At 42.8% G+C, this 16427-nt stretch overlaps 1 protein-coding gene across 2 annotated transcripts in view; it reads right to left on the bottom strand.

Annotated features, from left to right (window-relative positions):
• The window catches only part of ppp2r2ba (protein phosphatase 2, regulatory subunit B, beta a), a 42216-nt gene that overhangs the window by 11922 nt on the left and 13867 nt on the right, over positions 1-16427 (bottom strand). Inside the window, exon 1 of one of the 2 annotated variants that reach the window (XM_046406212.1) lies at positions 7429-9023. The exons of the other annotated variant lie outside the window; for it this stretch is intronic. Within the exon in view, the coding sequence (XP_046262168.1) occupies positions 7429-7498 (70 nt within the window). The 5' untranslated portion in view covers positions 7499-9023. Of the gene's footprint in view, positions 1-7428; positions 9024-16427 lie in introns of those variants that run through there. 2 annotated transcript variants of the gene reach the window in all.

Raw genomic sequence — 16427 nt, 5'->3', positions numbered from 1 at the left:
GAGTCATTCACTGGGTGCAGTTCAGCCCCTCATCTGATTGAACTGATCCAGTCTGTGTCATTTGACAGCACTCCTGCTTTTCAGTTGATTAATAATGTCATTCACCCCTCTCTCCAGTGCTGCAAGACCCCATGCCGCTCAGTGACTCTCCTGCTGCTTCATTAAAAAACACAATCATAAACCTTAATAGCATGTACCTATTAGCCGCTGATATACAGTACGTCTGTGCACGTGTGGCGTACCTTTATGCACTGCATCAACAGGGTAACAAAAATATGACAGTAATAAGAGAGAAGTGCTTCATCTATACTTCATTGTCAAACATTTCTCAGTGTCTCTGCATTAGTAGGGTTTCACCAAAAAGTAAATAACAGATACCTACCCTTAAGGTAGCTTTTCCTCTCCTCCTCAAAGACATACATCTGCCTGGATTAAGGAGAGGCTAATGGTGACTGTAATTATTATACAGCCCCAAGCTAAAAAGACATAACATACATCTGTCACGCGCATGCAGACACTCTCAGGCTAACCTCACTGTTTAACAGTGACAATAATATTAGACACAGAGAGAAAGAGCTTGTTGTTTTGTACCCCCCACACCCTCTGTGGACCTGCTACTGCCAGAGCGCTGAACAGGAGAGGAGAATGTTGCTATGGAGACAGTTTCCATCTCTAGCGGCAGTCGGAGGGGTGTATATGTTTGTGTGTGTGTGTGTGTGTGTGTGTGCCAATAGCACTCATACTTAGTTGCTGATGTTAGCTGTAATGCAGCAGACAGAGGAACAGAGAGAGTGCTGCAATAGAGTGAAAACCTGCTACTGCATCCGGGGGAGTGTGTGCAGTTGTGTGCAGTTTTATGCAGCACACAACTTCAGACAATAGAGTCTAGAGACAGGCTCTTCTCTTCACATGAAGTTGCTGAGCTTTAGAGCTTTTTTTTTCTCTTGTTGCTGCATTTAAATGTTGAATGGTGACATTTGATGAGGAGGCCAGAGGGATTATGATAATATGTTCATAGTGTTGATGAAGTGAGGATTGTGGGTGCGCTCCTCATCATATTTGAATCTAGAAACTAATAATGTCTCATCGACAAGATGTACTCTGACCTAACTGCAGCCTGGGAATACTCCACTGACACACCGTATTGCATACGCCCTGTCAGTCTGCACTGAACGCTCTTTCTGTTCTGTAATCAACCCCATGCAGGCATAGAGATGTGTAGCACAACACCTCAGCACGCACACACACACACACACACACAGTGGTGTCTTCCCCAACACCATCAGACCAAAGCCACTGGTGTGAATCGAATGGAATCAGCTTACTAGTCAGCTTTCTTGAATCAAAGCTTTTCTCTCTCCCTTTTTGTCCTTCATACTCCTCCTTTTCTTCAGTCGCCACCATTCCCTGTTTCCTCTCTTTCTCTCATCATCAGCTCATTAAGCCACCGAGGAGAAACGGTAATTGATGAATGCCATTTAATGAGTTTACACAGGAATACAACCTTCACTCATCTCGCTAAATGAAGAATCAGGGAGAGCCAGTGAAGCTGAAACTCAGAGGAACATGATGGAATGCTTCCCGAAATTAGTTTTTGCTCATGCAAATGTATTCAAAGACAAGGCAATCTATGGAACCTCAGTCACCAATGGAACTTTGTTTAAATACAGGGTATTTCAGATAAAAATGTCATCACAGGAAACAAATTAGCAGCAGAATCGCAGATGGGTGGGGTCTCCACTTGCATCAGATTTTTATTATGAGAGCATCAGCAGGTTCAAGGTGGACTGGAATTAGCAGCAGGCTGGTGATGATCAAATGAGTACTTACACACACACACACACACACACACACACACACAGCTTCATCAGCAGACCATAACCAGATGAAGCCCATAAATCCTGTGGCCAGCCAGGTCTGACACAGACAGGTCAGCGCTTCTTGATGCAACAGAGGGATGCTCGAGATAACACACATCCATCACTAGTAATAATGCAGCCAAGTCAGTTGGCCTGCTATTGTGAGGAATGTGTTTAATTCTGTCCATATGACTGAAAAAAAAAACCAAAAAACACTGTCTCTTTCTGTTCAATCTAACTGCCCTTCAGCATGCAATATACAATCGGGACTGAAACCGATTGGATGGAAACATAGATATGCATTGATTCTGGAATGAAAACCGAGCATGAGGAACCAGATACACCAGAGTAGGGAGCGTGGGGAGCTGAGATATTGAATTTATTTATAGACCCCCCCCCCCAAAAGCATGCAACATTTATCACGCATAACGGAGAGGGCCACTAAAAGAAATCTGAGGGGAAAGTCTGTGCAGGGAGGTTTGTTGTTCTAACCAAGTCAATAAAAGATCGTACAGCAAGTCTTGTTTGCACAGACAGAAGCAAAGGCACGAAAACAGGAGCGCTCTGGACAACCGCTAGACAACATTTAATCCCATCCAGGGTGAAAAAGATAAACACAAACAAAATGAGGCTTGATCCTGTGTCAGTGGAGGGTTGTGTAAGACGGACAGGCCCAAAATGGCGTGACAGCATGGAAAGTTAGTTGCGTAAGTGTGCCATAATTCCAGGTAGAGGGAGGGACGTGAGCAACATGGTGTCGTGTAAATGCTTTGTTAGTGTTAGACGTGGATGGGAGAGGATTACAGCACTTGTGCTGAGCTGCCTGCGTCAAAGGATCAGGCTGGGGAATAATTCAGGACGGTTCTCTCTTTCATTTTCCACGCCACTCGCGTTCCTTCTATGAAATTCAGCAATATATCAATCTGAACTTGTTTTTTTTTTTGTTGTTGTTTTTTTTTGCAGGAACATGAACACGTACATGCATGCATGTATCACTAATTCTGTACCTAAAGACTGGACGCCTTTCGATTCACCATGTTTGTGCTGAATAGGCAGCTGATAACGGCTTCATTTTACACCAGCAACAATGCAGATGAATCAAATTTTTGAATAAAGCCTGCTACCTACTGGTCTGGTACCCAGACGTATGATTAAGGGTTTATTAGGCTTTATTAGCTTCACACAAAGCAATGGAGCACAATGCGGCTCTCTTCATCTGAAGAGCATGACTCTTTGTAAGATCTGGAGTGAACAAGCTAATTAACCTGGTTTCTCCAGGATCAGCCCCTTGAGAATGACACAGTGTGTGTGTGTGTGTGTGTGTGTGTGCACTCTTTCTCCCTTTTTGTACATGTATGTATGTGTGTGTGTGCTTGCTTTTCTGTATCCTCACACTCCTGAGAGTTGAGGGTGAAATGGGCGAGACGTGTTACTGCGGAACTTCTCACACTTCATTAACACATCAGCGTGGCACACATCTGACTACAGACACAACACGGGACAGGACGAAATAAGAGGAGGAAGAAGAGAAAAGCTGAAAAGCAGTGGAATCAGTAATCGATTGAATCTTAGCTTGCACTAAGATGAATACCAAGAGGGATCATTTCAAAAGCTTGTTATTTGGTATTCTTTTAGAAATTGAAGATGTAGGAGGGGGATGGAGGGGACGTGTGTGTGTGTGTGTGCGTGTGTGTGTGTGTGTGTGTGTGTGTAATCCACCACCATAACAAAAGCTGTCTCTCCCTCTCTTTCTGTATGCCTGCGATGCTTTGGTGCAATTCTTTTCATCTTCCTGTTTTCAAGGCTGGAGTGAATCAAAGATTAGATGCACAGACCGAAATCCTGTATCTACAGTGACCTTATCATTAAAACATGAAAGATTCTGAGTGACGCTGCTTCCTCGAAAGGACACAGGAATTAGCTATCAAAACTTACAAATGTATCCCATTATAAAATCCTGAAAGGTCAAACACTGCTCAGCCTGCAGGCTAGCAGTGCACTGAATGACTCTCATGAAGTACATCTATCACAGCAGCACCTTAAATGTACTGACCGGGAAGCCAGTTAGAGAAATAGGATATTTTTATAATCATGCTACAGAAGCAACACCATGGGTATTCTTTAATAAATTCTCATTAAAATTTCATGGAGCTGCAGACTTGATAAAAAGCTAATCAGGGGATGAAAGCAGCTGCTGGATAAAGAGTGTTACTCGCCCCAACTTCACAGCTTGCCATTAAGCACCCGCCACCCCCACACCAGCCCCCATACACACTCACACACATTATCTTTCTTGCGCGATGTGCAGAGGCAGGGTTCTGTGTTTTTGAGTGTTCCATGGTGAATAATGGATGGGACCTGGGGGTATGGTGGGCTAAGTCTTTTTATGTTGGGGTCCTAAAGTGTGGCCCCAGGCCATTTGCCTTGGCACAGGCAACCAGCCGCTTCTCTGCTTTCATCAGCAACTGCAATAAAGACTGCGAGCTCTATGTTACGAGACTGCATCAGTATTCAGTGGGGCTAGAAGGGTCACATCACACACAAGCTTGTACCTGCATAAGACAGATGGAAAGAGGGGGAGAGAAGGAGGAAAGGATTACATGTCCTACCAACAGATCTTTAGGCCATTGTTCCAGTAGGTTAATCGTAAAGGACCAGAAATCAATACCAAAACAGACATTAGGTTGGGTCCTGCCTCACAGCTAGGAAGCAATTTACATTTTCACACCCCAAATTGTGTTCTGCTGTTTGGCAATTTCATCCATTATAGAAACATTAACGGTCCAGATTATGAAAATTACCTGAGACCCTTTCTGTAGGAGCGTTAACAGTCCATTGACTCAACATGCATCGATATGCACAGCAGCAGTGAGACACAACACCATCCATCCTATCACCATTAGCAATGTGGCATGTGCACGCAGCTGCTGAATGCAGCTCGGACTGTAATGCAATTTTCTTTCATTTAGACAACAACAATGGAAACTTTGGTTTCAGGTTGAGAAGCCTTTGAAAATTCATACCAGACTATAGATGACCAACACAGCTTCGCTTGCAGTGTCACTCACATGCTCACACCTAGTCAATGTAACCGCCCACGGGCCCACTGAAGCGTGGGATTGGTGCGAGCCAAAGGTCAGCACCAGTGACATCATTAAAATGTGACATCATTAAAGTGTCCTGCTGGTGTGTGCAAGCATGGCCTGAGGGAAATCCCTACCAGGGACCTGTGTGTACGTTTGTGTGACTCTCTCTGTATGTGTGTGTGTGTGTGTGTGTGTGTGTGTGTGTGTGTGTGTGTGTGTGGTCTGAACCAACTGGGTCTGATGGAACATGTGCTCTTTGGTGAATTTATGAGGATGGGTGATGGACCCAGACACCGGCCTGTGTGATCTTTGGCTACAGACTGACTTCATACCACTTTGGAGAGAGAGTGAAGGGGCACATGCGCACACACACACACAACACACACAAATTCATGATATATGGTGTGTGACAACAAGTCATAAATTATAGCAATAAAAAAATAACAAAAGTAGACGCTTCTTGTGTGAAAAGAGCAGATGGGCTGCAGACCAGACAGTTCTTTGCCTATAGGACAAACATTTTACACCCTCTGTAACTCTCAAGCACCTTCACCAAATCATATGAATGAGACAGAGTGAGACACGGAGAAGCTGGAAGAGGAAGCTCCCCTACTGTTTTTCATCTCAGCGCACACATCAAACAAAGATATCCATCAAACCCTCTCCCACCCCCGCCTCACTTCCCCTCGCTCTGAACCAGCGACTGTGTGTTTAGCAGTGACAGGAAATCGTGAAATTGTGTGTAAGCGCAGCAAATCATGATGCCCTCGCATAATTTCAAGAAAGCAGAAGAGAAACTATGAGAATGAAACTCTCTGCCTTCGGAGCCTGGACTTAGACTCTCCTACAAGCTGCGTGTGGCATCAGTAACCTGATCTGATGGCAAAGGGAAGAAACTGGGGATGGCTCTGACCCTCCCTGCAGCCACATGTATCCTCCAACAGCCCATATGTACTACTCTATATCCCTCTAGTCTATTGAATTCTGCAGATAAACTGGTGCAGATTGCCATTTGACTGTCAAAATATGGGAAGCTCCATCACATTTCGAATTTAAATGTTTCTTTTTTGTTAGATCTTCTACTTTCAAAGCTCAGATTCATCTGGTGTCAAAGAATTACAGGCTGTCAGGGTGTTGCAGAAACTGTTATTAAAACTGAGTACACTGCAAATAAGACAGTGATTCAAATTGATCAATAAATACTGATGACTGTACTCATTTAAAATATATGATAATTAATTATTTGTTACAAATAAAAGAAAAATAAACACCTACTCACACACAAGTTGATTGAAATATTGTATTAATCTGTGGTGAAATAACAATCAATGTGCAATTTCATATAGGCTCCTTAGAAGCAGTCCATTATGTATCATGAGGCTACATTACGCTCATTACAGAATTATATGTTTGCTCTGCATAAAACAAGTCTGTGTTTTCTTATCAGTTCTGAATGCTTCACTAAAAGTCCTCCAACTCCCTTTGTGGTTTTATTATCTTCCTGATATTAGCAGCCGTTAAGGTCCGTAACCGATCATAATCAGTAAATGTGGAGTGAGGTGGTAATGAGATTAACGATAGCTTTTTACCTATAAATCAATGCTTTATGCTTACCAATGATCTGAGCAGCTTGTGGAGGACAGGTGGAGCTGATTGGTGGAACATAAGGGAACTATTAAACATGGAACAGTTAAGAGGCTGATAATCAGGATGCTCTTGTGTGGTCAGTGAAGAGGAAACACAAACACACGTGTGTGCAGGAGGAGCTACGTTTGGGTTTGGGTGCTGCAGAAAACAGCTATTGTTCAGTTATGAAAATGTGCAGTACACATGTGTGTGTGTGTGTGTGTGTGTGTGTGTGTGTGTCTGTCTGTGAGAGAGAGAGATCTACATTTCAGTGCACTGCCTCTTAAAATGAGGGCAGCTCCTCTGTCTCCCTGTGATGCATAGACTGAGGACAACTCGTTATATATATATATATATCAATTGTATCACATGTGCTTTGGACTCTAGACTCTGAGGAGGCTTTATTCCTCTGCTTCCCGTGTAGTCTACGCAGATTAAATGTCTGACTCCTCTCGGTCAGGATCCTAAAATAGCCGGTATGATGGGAGGCCACATCATCATCTCCAGCCACTGACACCACAGGCTAACCTAATCTAATGTTCATGGCAATAGCAGCTTATGGTGCGTCTGAGGTGATTAAATGTAATTTAAGTGACCCCTCAAGCACTCTGTGGTGGCCAAATATCACCACTAAATCCAAGTATATGAACATTTATTTAAGTCAACCAGTTCATTTATAGCACTCATTTGCTGTAATAATATCTATTTTATTCATTCCTTCGATATCCCTGTGCATGTGACTTATTTTCGCTGTGATCCTGGCATCCCTCTAGCTACTGCCTGGGGTTATTTTTGCTGTGCCGGTAAAATAGCTCAACATGAGCCGCTTTTCTGTCCAACATCACCAGTTTAAATACCTTCGGTTGCATAGTTGTGGTCGCGAAGGAAGCTGTTGTTGATTTTCCGGGTGTCACTCTCTTCCTCCATTGATAAATCGGCTGGTTCGGGATCCTAAAAGCGGCAGACCTGCTCCCATCATGCCCGGTACCGTCAGCAGGCGGGCTGTGGGACCAGCGGGGGGCCTGTCATGGCTCCAGATCTCCGTTGTAATCAACTCAATCACGAACAAATACCTGTGGTAACGATGATGATGAGGATAAGGATGGTGGTGATGATGATGATGTACGGACAGGTCCTCGAGACTTATCCAACCAAAGGACCACCCGGCCGCGACGCAGTGACAGTGCCGATTCCAACGGCGTGTTTAATACCCTGATGATGAGCGCATTAGATCCTCTGCTTCGGACAACTCAGCGAGAATATGGATCTTCCACCAACCAAAATTAAAATCTACTCATGATCACCCTAGAACGTTTGTAGAACTGGTCTAAAATAAAATGTCACGTCTTCTTGAAGGTGGCTGAACCCGCAGCAGCACTCTGCGTAAATCTCTCTTGAAGGATTTGAGTTTAGGCAGGCTGGATCTGCCCCATCCCAAAGCCAGCGGGGCGGGTGGGATTATGCGTCAACAAGCTCGCTCCGATCACTTCAGTGTTTCCGTGTCAGACTCTCAGCCCCGCGCATCTCCTCGGCTGCACCTTCGCATTTCTGTATCCAGATCCTGGGTCTCCCTCTCTCCTCCTCTCTCCTTCATTCATTCATTCACCAGCGTCTGTGATCCCGGCAGCTCAGCTGACTCACTGTGCCGGATGGCGCAGAACTGTACTGTAGCTCCCCACTGTTCTGCTGCTGCTGCGCTTCAACGGGGGAGGGCCCCTCCCATGCTGCCTGGCTCTTTAAAAACCACAAGCTGCAAATGTGACGCTCGATCGAACCACCAACATAGAGAAGGAGTTTAAACTCTGTCCGCTCACAGCATGATGACCACCAGCAAGGTGTAAAGCCGACAGCTGTCTTCTGGCGTGGTAGCAGGTTGCCTGTAAAGCCTGGTAGATCCTGCATCACCATCCCTCCATCTTGCTGCAGAGGCATCTACACATTGTTACAACAGATTGAGCAGTGTGCCTGCTTTGATCTCCTCTCTGCTCCTGAACCCAGCTCCATAACAGCAGCTATTCACGAAACAAAGACAACGGGAGGCTTTATAGTTACATATGACATGGCACACTTGTGCCCAAACACTTGAGAGAGGGTGTGAAGTTCAGATTTGCAGATATCAGAGCGAGAGGTACATAAAGAAGGCAGATTGGGGGGAGTACAGAGGGAAGGATGGGTTGAGTAAGGGAGATGACTAGACCAGAGAGGAGAGAGCAACAAGGAGTGGCAGAAAAGAGGGCAGAAGAAAATGAAAAAAACTCAGACGCTGATTAATTAGATTAGTAGGGCTGCCGTCTGTGCAGCTTTCTGGAAAGATCTCATTTCCATGCTGTGTTTAATAACACCACACACAACAAGCCGTCTTGTGGTCCAGCAATAATCTATGATGAGTGTGTGTTGCATCAGTGTGGCTGTGCTCTCAGTGCATCTCTGCTCTTATCTACTCACTTTACCCTAAATCTCTCAGGCTCCACAAAGGGACTGGGTATCTCCACTGCACGAGCCTCAACACACAGCAGCAGCAGCAATAAAGAGATTGTGGAGCCCCCCTCTCCTAAATGCATTAGCTCTCTAATCCACAGGACCATTTGCACATCCAATCCTCTGCTCCTACTAATGGGGATCTGGCTGAGAGAGTGGCAGGCTGCTCATAGCAAAAAAAGAAAAGAAAAAAAAACAGGGCCTTCCTACACATATTATTTTACACCCCATCACTCTCCAACCTCCACCTCCATTGGAATACATTAGAGGGCGTTAGCCATGCAGACAGATAATGAAGGCTGGTAGAGCATCAGCGAAGGTCTGTGATTCGCGTGCTTCCAAATTTACAGTCCTCTGCTCCCTTAATGAAATCTGCACAGAAACTCTGCCATCCTTGACCCCCTCAGATCTGACTGAGCAGTCAGCGGTGCTTCCTGTCTCTATCAATATTTAAACAGGGTCTGCGAGGACAAAAGAAACACACAGCGTTCGCCTTCCACAAAGACTTCGGCTAAGTTACAGATGAGCAGCAAAGACCAAATGAAATTGAAATGGAATCAGCAAAACAATGGATTTAGTAGAATGAAGGCTACATGGATGAGAGGTTCAGGTATGTCAGATTTTGTTGGAAATGAGTAAATTATGAGGCAGTGAGACAGACAGAGGAAGGCCAGGGGTGGCACTTAAAGGCACAGAGATATTTGACTGTATAATGAAGGAATAAGTGGAGAATGCTGCTTGGAGCCAGAGTCTGGGATCAATGCTGTCTCGTTAATAACATCCACCATATCCCTCTCTTCCTCTGTCGCATATATGCCAATCTCATCTCCCACTTCTCTCCCCCTTTTCTCCTGCTTAGTCAAAATCTGACCATCCTGATTCTTAAGCGCAGCAGAAAGCATCTCAGAGCTACAACCTTGACTGGAAACCGGTTTGTCTCTTAAACTGATGCAATCACATGACTTAATAAGTGATCTCAGGTCGATGCGCACTTACTCTCAGAGCCTTTACTCAGAAGACCTCAGGTTTCTGCAGCCTTTGGCTCATTTAATGCTCCCCTCCTCTAACTCCATGCTACTTTCTTGTTCTCTGCTACTTCACTTCTCTTGCCCATTACACCCCATCTCCCACTCCACTGGGAAAGAGACCAGTGACAGCATGTCTATAACACAGCTGTGTGTGTCACACTTGCAGGAAAGGCTCGGGGGGGCGCACCAGAATTGGAGAGCGTGTCCTCAATTCTCCTCAATCGTATGGACAAAGTGGGTTAAATTAGGCTCCGGCAGCCCAAACATAGGGACACAATCACATGGCAATGATATTTTAGTCATGGCCAATTGCTTTCCTTGATGTGTGGTAATTGTTTGACCTACGGAGGCCAGTGGAGGGCTACAGGCAACACAGATGCTGTCTGCATACCAAGCACCATACATGCACACACATGTACACATGAGTATAGATATCTGACTGCATGGCAACTATACAGCACAATTAATCTCCCCGTTTACTGCAATTCTCCCATATCTCAAGCTTGCAGTCATTGGAGTATTGACCACTGGGTAATGTCTGGTTTAAATAGGGTAAGATATTGATTACTCTCATCCAGTTAATCCAGCAAATATGACATTAAGGTAAATCAACACAAAATCTATTTAAGACCCATATTTTTAATCATATTTTGAGAAGGATAAAGTATAAATAAACTTATTATTGTACAATAAATTGTGCTAACTGGTTGACACTGATTAAACTGCAGGCTGATATCCTTGAAGCAATTTATATCTGTAATACACAAAAGATAAACGCAATATAAGATTTGGACGAGCCCATGAAATTGTATCAAATACCTTTGCTCAGATGTTCTACTAAAACGCACAGAGAAGCATGTCAGTGCAGTCATGATCAGGACTCGTTTCTAGGCAAAATAAAGAAAAATGTCAATGCTTTTGTATAAAAGCTTCTCACTTATTTTCCAGACCAAAATGGACCACAAATACAGGACTAGGGGAGGGCAATGGGCCTACTGGAAAACTCAGGCCTTAACCCTACAGAGGCCTGAGTTTTAACCCTTATAATGCAACCTAACCCTTATAATGCAACCTCAGTGCTGTGTAAAACATAAATAACACAGTTAATTATTAACCTTTTGACATGTATGCAATTGAAAACAGTGCAAAGACTAAACTTTTAATGTTTTACCTCATCAACATCACAAATGTTTGTAAATATATGCTTACTCTATATTTGATGTCAGCAAACAAGTTGGGACAGGGACAAGAAAAGACTGAGAAAAGGTAAACAGGGTCATTGGTAACAGATAATTGGATGTGAAGCGGTGCCCTCGAAAAGGCCCAGTCGTTCATGAACAAGGCTGGAGAAAGATTTGCCACTTTGCGAAACACAAGAATGAATAAAAGGAAAAGTTAAGGGATTGCCAAAGTTGTTACAATTCCATACCAAGTTTCACAAAAATCCACTTAACGGTTTTTAAATATTTCAATCAAAATGTCAAGCTTGTGTTTGCACAAAAGAAAATTATTGGGATAAAACATTAAAGAAACATAATTGTCTGTTTTGTGACAATCCATCAAGTAGAGGCTGAGATGTTTAGCAGGATAAGTCGCCAAAAAATGTCAACCCCAAGGTGTTGCTAGATGAAAAGTCAGGAGCCTTCTTCCTCTGGAGAACATGAATGTCTATATCAAATCTCAAGGCAATGCAGCATATAGTTGTTGAGTTATTTCACTCTGGGCTTCACGGAGCCATGCTGCTAGCATGGCTAAAAATTCAGTATTGTCATAAAACATTCCTGCAGTCTAATTAACAATATTGCCCACAATGGTTTAGCACAGTCAGAGAGTGAAAGGAACATCTACCAGCAATATAAATGATTATCTCATGGCACATAAAGCCACGGTTTCCAATGTTAGAGACATAAATACAGAAGGAGGAAAGACTGAAGAATTAAGATTCAACCCGAGGCTTTTTTTCACTCCCGTTATTTCCATATTTATTATATAGTCACTAAATGTCTCAGTCAAGCATGATGTATTTCCAGGACAGTTCAGGGTACTAATACTTTTAATGAAAACAGTATTTTAGCACAGTTTCACTCCAGAAGGTTGAAGGCGATGGTGAGACTTTTATAAAGTCACTTTCCTCATCATTTGCTGGATAAGGATAAAATATACACACAGTAAAGCCTGGTTAGTGGCTGAGATAATATGACAAAACATCCCTTAGAGAGCCAAGCTACGTAAGTACAGTAGCTGAGAAACAGTCACCAAGGTTAGAATTTTCACTGCTTGTTCACTGGTTTTAGATTCAGTTGTATATGATCCTCCCTCCAAACCATCATTGTCTTCCATTAGCCATGCAACCCACCCTGGCATTAAGAGCAGCTAAACACATGGGGGGTAATAGGATTGGCCTGGCACTCCATCTGTCAGGGGACTGAGCAGCAGCAAACCTCGGGGATGCAGCACCCTGGCTTGGACACACCTGCTTAGTCTGCCCTTTCTTTGCACTCTTCTCTGGAGATATTTATTCAGTGTTAAAACATAACCTTAGTGACAGTAACACACATCCACGCAAGTGTGTAAATGCCACACAGTCACTGAAATATGCAAAGATACACACTCTGTTAGTGGTTTGTCACCTTATGGCTTTAAATATTATAAAACACAGCTACTGTTCTGATAACAGAGTGCAGATGGAGATACATGGCAGCGGCTGGTGAATGAATGGAGCACAAGGCAGGGCGGGGGAGGAATATGAAGCAGAACACAGGGCCTGGGAGAAGACAGAAAGATAAAAAGATGGATGTATAGTTTTGGTAGAGGGTATTAAATCAGGCCTAGAGGCTGTCCCTAAATCAGCCAGCTTTACTCTTGGTGTCATTCCAATTACATCAGGATGAGACTAATGCTCCATTGCTCTGAGACTTCAAACCAGCAGGATTGGATTTTCTGTTTCCCCCGACTCTCCTATCCCCTCCCCCAACCTCCCCCCTCTTTCTATCTCTCTTCATAATGAATTAAGTGAAAGGAAGGAATGCACGATGATTAGCTCCAGACTGTGCATTCTGGATAAAAATTAATCAACTGAAAGGAATTTCTTTACAGCAACAAAGCAATTTCATAAAGTCTACTGCACTTTACACAGATGCATACATGACCCATAAACAGTTACCCTATCACAACACACACACACACATACACACACACACACTTACAGAATTGTTTCTGTCACATCACAATGTTTTAAACAGCACAGAAACATAAACCCAAAGATGAAGAAGCATGTACACATTGCAGATTTTAGATTTGTTTTGTGAATATTCAGCTAGTCTCACTGAGAGGAAATTATGCTACTTAACAGAAAATCATTGAATTGTACCTCTCTGGTTGCTAGGAAACTGCAATTGAACTGGCATTGCATTGCAACACAACAGCTGTCTACATAATTGGACAATTAAGATCTTGAAATGTCATTATTTTGGTCATATTCATCTCAATAAAGGTTCAAGCGTGTCCCAACATGTTTTCTACCAGTTGGGTTAATGGACTGAACATGGGGAGTTCATGTTCGGAGTGACGCTGGATTTCATTAGTGAAATGATCAGTGATGCATTAAGGGTGAGGATACAAGAAATACAATAAAGCATGGCACTATTCATGTTGTTCAGAAAGCTTGGACGGGCACTGTGCATGTTGTTAAGCATGCTATATTTATCCTACAGTAATTTCCTCCCTGTGGATGGATGAAAGACCGGCAAGTAGAAAGTAGGTTAAGCAGGTTAGTGTGTGACTACAAAGCCACCTCCCCATACATGACCAGGGACCCATGCACAGCTTGTGCTCAGGACCGTGGACAGCTTTTAACAGAGCAGATGCTGAAGCAAACAAAAAAAACGTCTTTCTGAACTGGCTTAAATTGAAAACCCACCCTAAAAATGAATTCAGGTTTTATAATATAGCACAGGATAGAGACAATATCGTTATAATGGTGTCATCTAGTGACCAATGCAGGAGCTGCTTCATAGACTAATGAACAACTTAGATATTAGAACAGCATCCATAATGATTTTACTGGATAGTTAGCTGCTTTAATAGCTATATTCAAAACCAACAAATTAAAATTGTCATATATCACATAAAAACTCATTAAATGTCACCATCAGTGACAAATGAAAGTTCAGGGATCACCAAAAATGATTAAGATTTATTATCTGAGCACCATGAATATGTGAACTATCAAGGCAATCAATCCAGTGGCTGAAATATTTCAGTCAAGACCACAGTGATGGACCACCTGACAGACGATCATTGAGAGCGCTCACATGATTAAAAATTCCTGGTTTGTAGGTTCCAGATTGTTCCAAAAGTGAATAATTGCTGGTTTTCATAGTCTTCAATAATAATAAATTGAATACATTTGAGGTTTACACTGTTCATATTAGACAAAGCAAAAGATTTGAGGATGTGGCCTTGGTCTCTGGTAAAATGTGTTGGGAACATTTCAGCCTTTTACACACTAACATTAATAAGTAGTTGGCATACAGCAAATGTGTCCTTTCCTACCATCCATATTCATAAGATAGATAAGGTCTATTCAGCAAGGCTTAATGTTGCTTATAAGACAACAGTGTGGAATAAGTGTGACCCATGACTGAACACGTTGCCTCTCTTTTTCTTGGTACAGTTTGCCAAGGAGTGTTCAGTCTTGTTCCAGCAAGCCCCATGTGACAACAGAACATGTTCTCTTTGCACTTCGGCTCAAGACTCCCTGCCCAACATGCACACACACACAGACACACACACACTTAAACACAAAAAACACACAGCTTTATTACAAAAAGTCCTCACACGCACTCCGTCAACAACAAAGATAAACACATGCAAGCGTGTCACACTTAGAGGCTGTAATCTCCTGGAAAATCCCATTTGGCAGAGCAGCTGCCGGCGTGGATCACAGATAGACTGTAGTCGTGGTGCCCACAGGGTGGCAAGCTGTCTATCCACACTATTCTATCAACTAGACACACACACACATGCATTTGACAGCGAGCTAAAGGTGGGACGGGCCCTACTGCTGCGATGACAAATTCACACCACTTATTTTATGAAAACATGTCGATTGGCTCAACGAGGCAGGTTTTCATTTGGACAGGGCTTAGTTTTTATTGCTCAATGTATTGATTTGGTACGAGGGATTTCTGTTCCAAAGCAGCCTTAGGGACTTGCCATTTCTGACATAGCGAAGTTGGAGAAGATTGGCACACAAAACTGTTCTGTCCATCTGTCTGTTTCTCCCGCTGGTTGTCTGTCAAAATTACTTTCTAGTGAAAGTGATTTCATACACAGGTAATATGAAACAATGAAATGAAATGCCCTGTGTATCTACATCAAGAACTACACAAAGCACTGTATAAAGCATCTATCTATCTATCTATTCATCTATCTATCAATCTATCTGTCTGTCTGTCTGTCTGTCTATTTATCTATCTATTTATCAAAGCTTCTTGACATGAGCAACCACACTTCAGCCTTAATAAAGCTAATCTTAGAGCTCCACCATCTGGCAAAATGAAATATTACAGGGTTAAACATGGTAGAGTAGTACTACCAACACAACTATAAGAGTAATGAAACATTATGCAGAAATCATCATTTTATCAATCCATTCATGATTTCCAAGTGTGTGTGTGTGTGTGTGTGTGTGTGTGTGTGTGTGAGAGAGAGAGAGAGAGAGAGAGAGAGAGAGATGGAGAGAATATGCAGTCCGTTATTAATGGAAAGTTTTGGTTTCAAACTAGTTGACTAGTTTGTGCATGCATACCCGCACGCACGCACACACACACACACACACATTGCAGCTCCATTAGGCACAGAAATGGTTTCTGTCTGTTCTGTTGGTATTAGATTAGAATTAAAATTAAGTGCCAGGCACGTCTTGGTGCCAAGTGCAGAGAATAAATCATTAAAATCAAAGGCAAAGTGAAGTGATGCTCCAACAATACTGAACAATTGAGAAAAATACCAATATCAATATGTGAGGGAAAAAACTGATAACAATACACTGTACTGTATGACAGCATAACACATAATATATATGGATATTTTTGGCAAGGATACATCCATTTTCATTCTTGAAGAGCTGGGTGAAAAATATGCATTGATGCAGGAGATGACTGAACTTAGGGCCTTCAGGATTAAAGGACTGGTTTGCATTTTTTTAAAGCCTGTCTTAAATACTCATATGGCCATATGTACATTGAAAGAGTCTTTGTTTGTTGGCTGTCAAGAAATAATTCCCTAATTATTTCTTGACAGCCAACAAATAATTCCCTAATTCAGTTCCAGTGGAAGTGAAGGTG

The sequence above is a fragment of the Scatophagus argus genome, chromosome 12 (genome assembly GCF_020382885.2).
Source record: "Scatophagus argus isolate fScaArg1 chromosome 12, fScaArg1.pri, whole genome shotgun sequence".
NCBI lineage: Eukaryota > Metazoa > Chordata > Actinopteri > Scatophagidae > Scatophagus > Scatophagus argus.
Note: the sequence above shows the minus strand (reverse complement) of the source record. Positions and strands in the feature narration are given on the sequence as shown.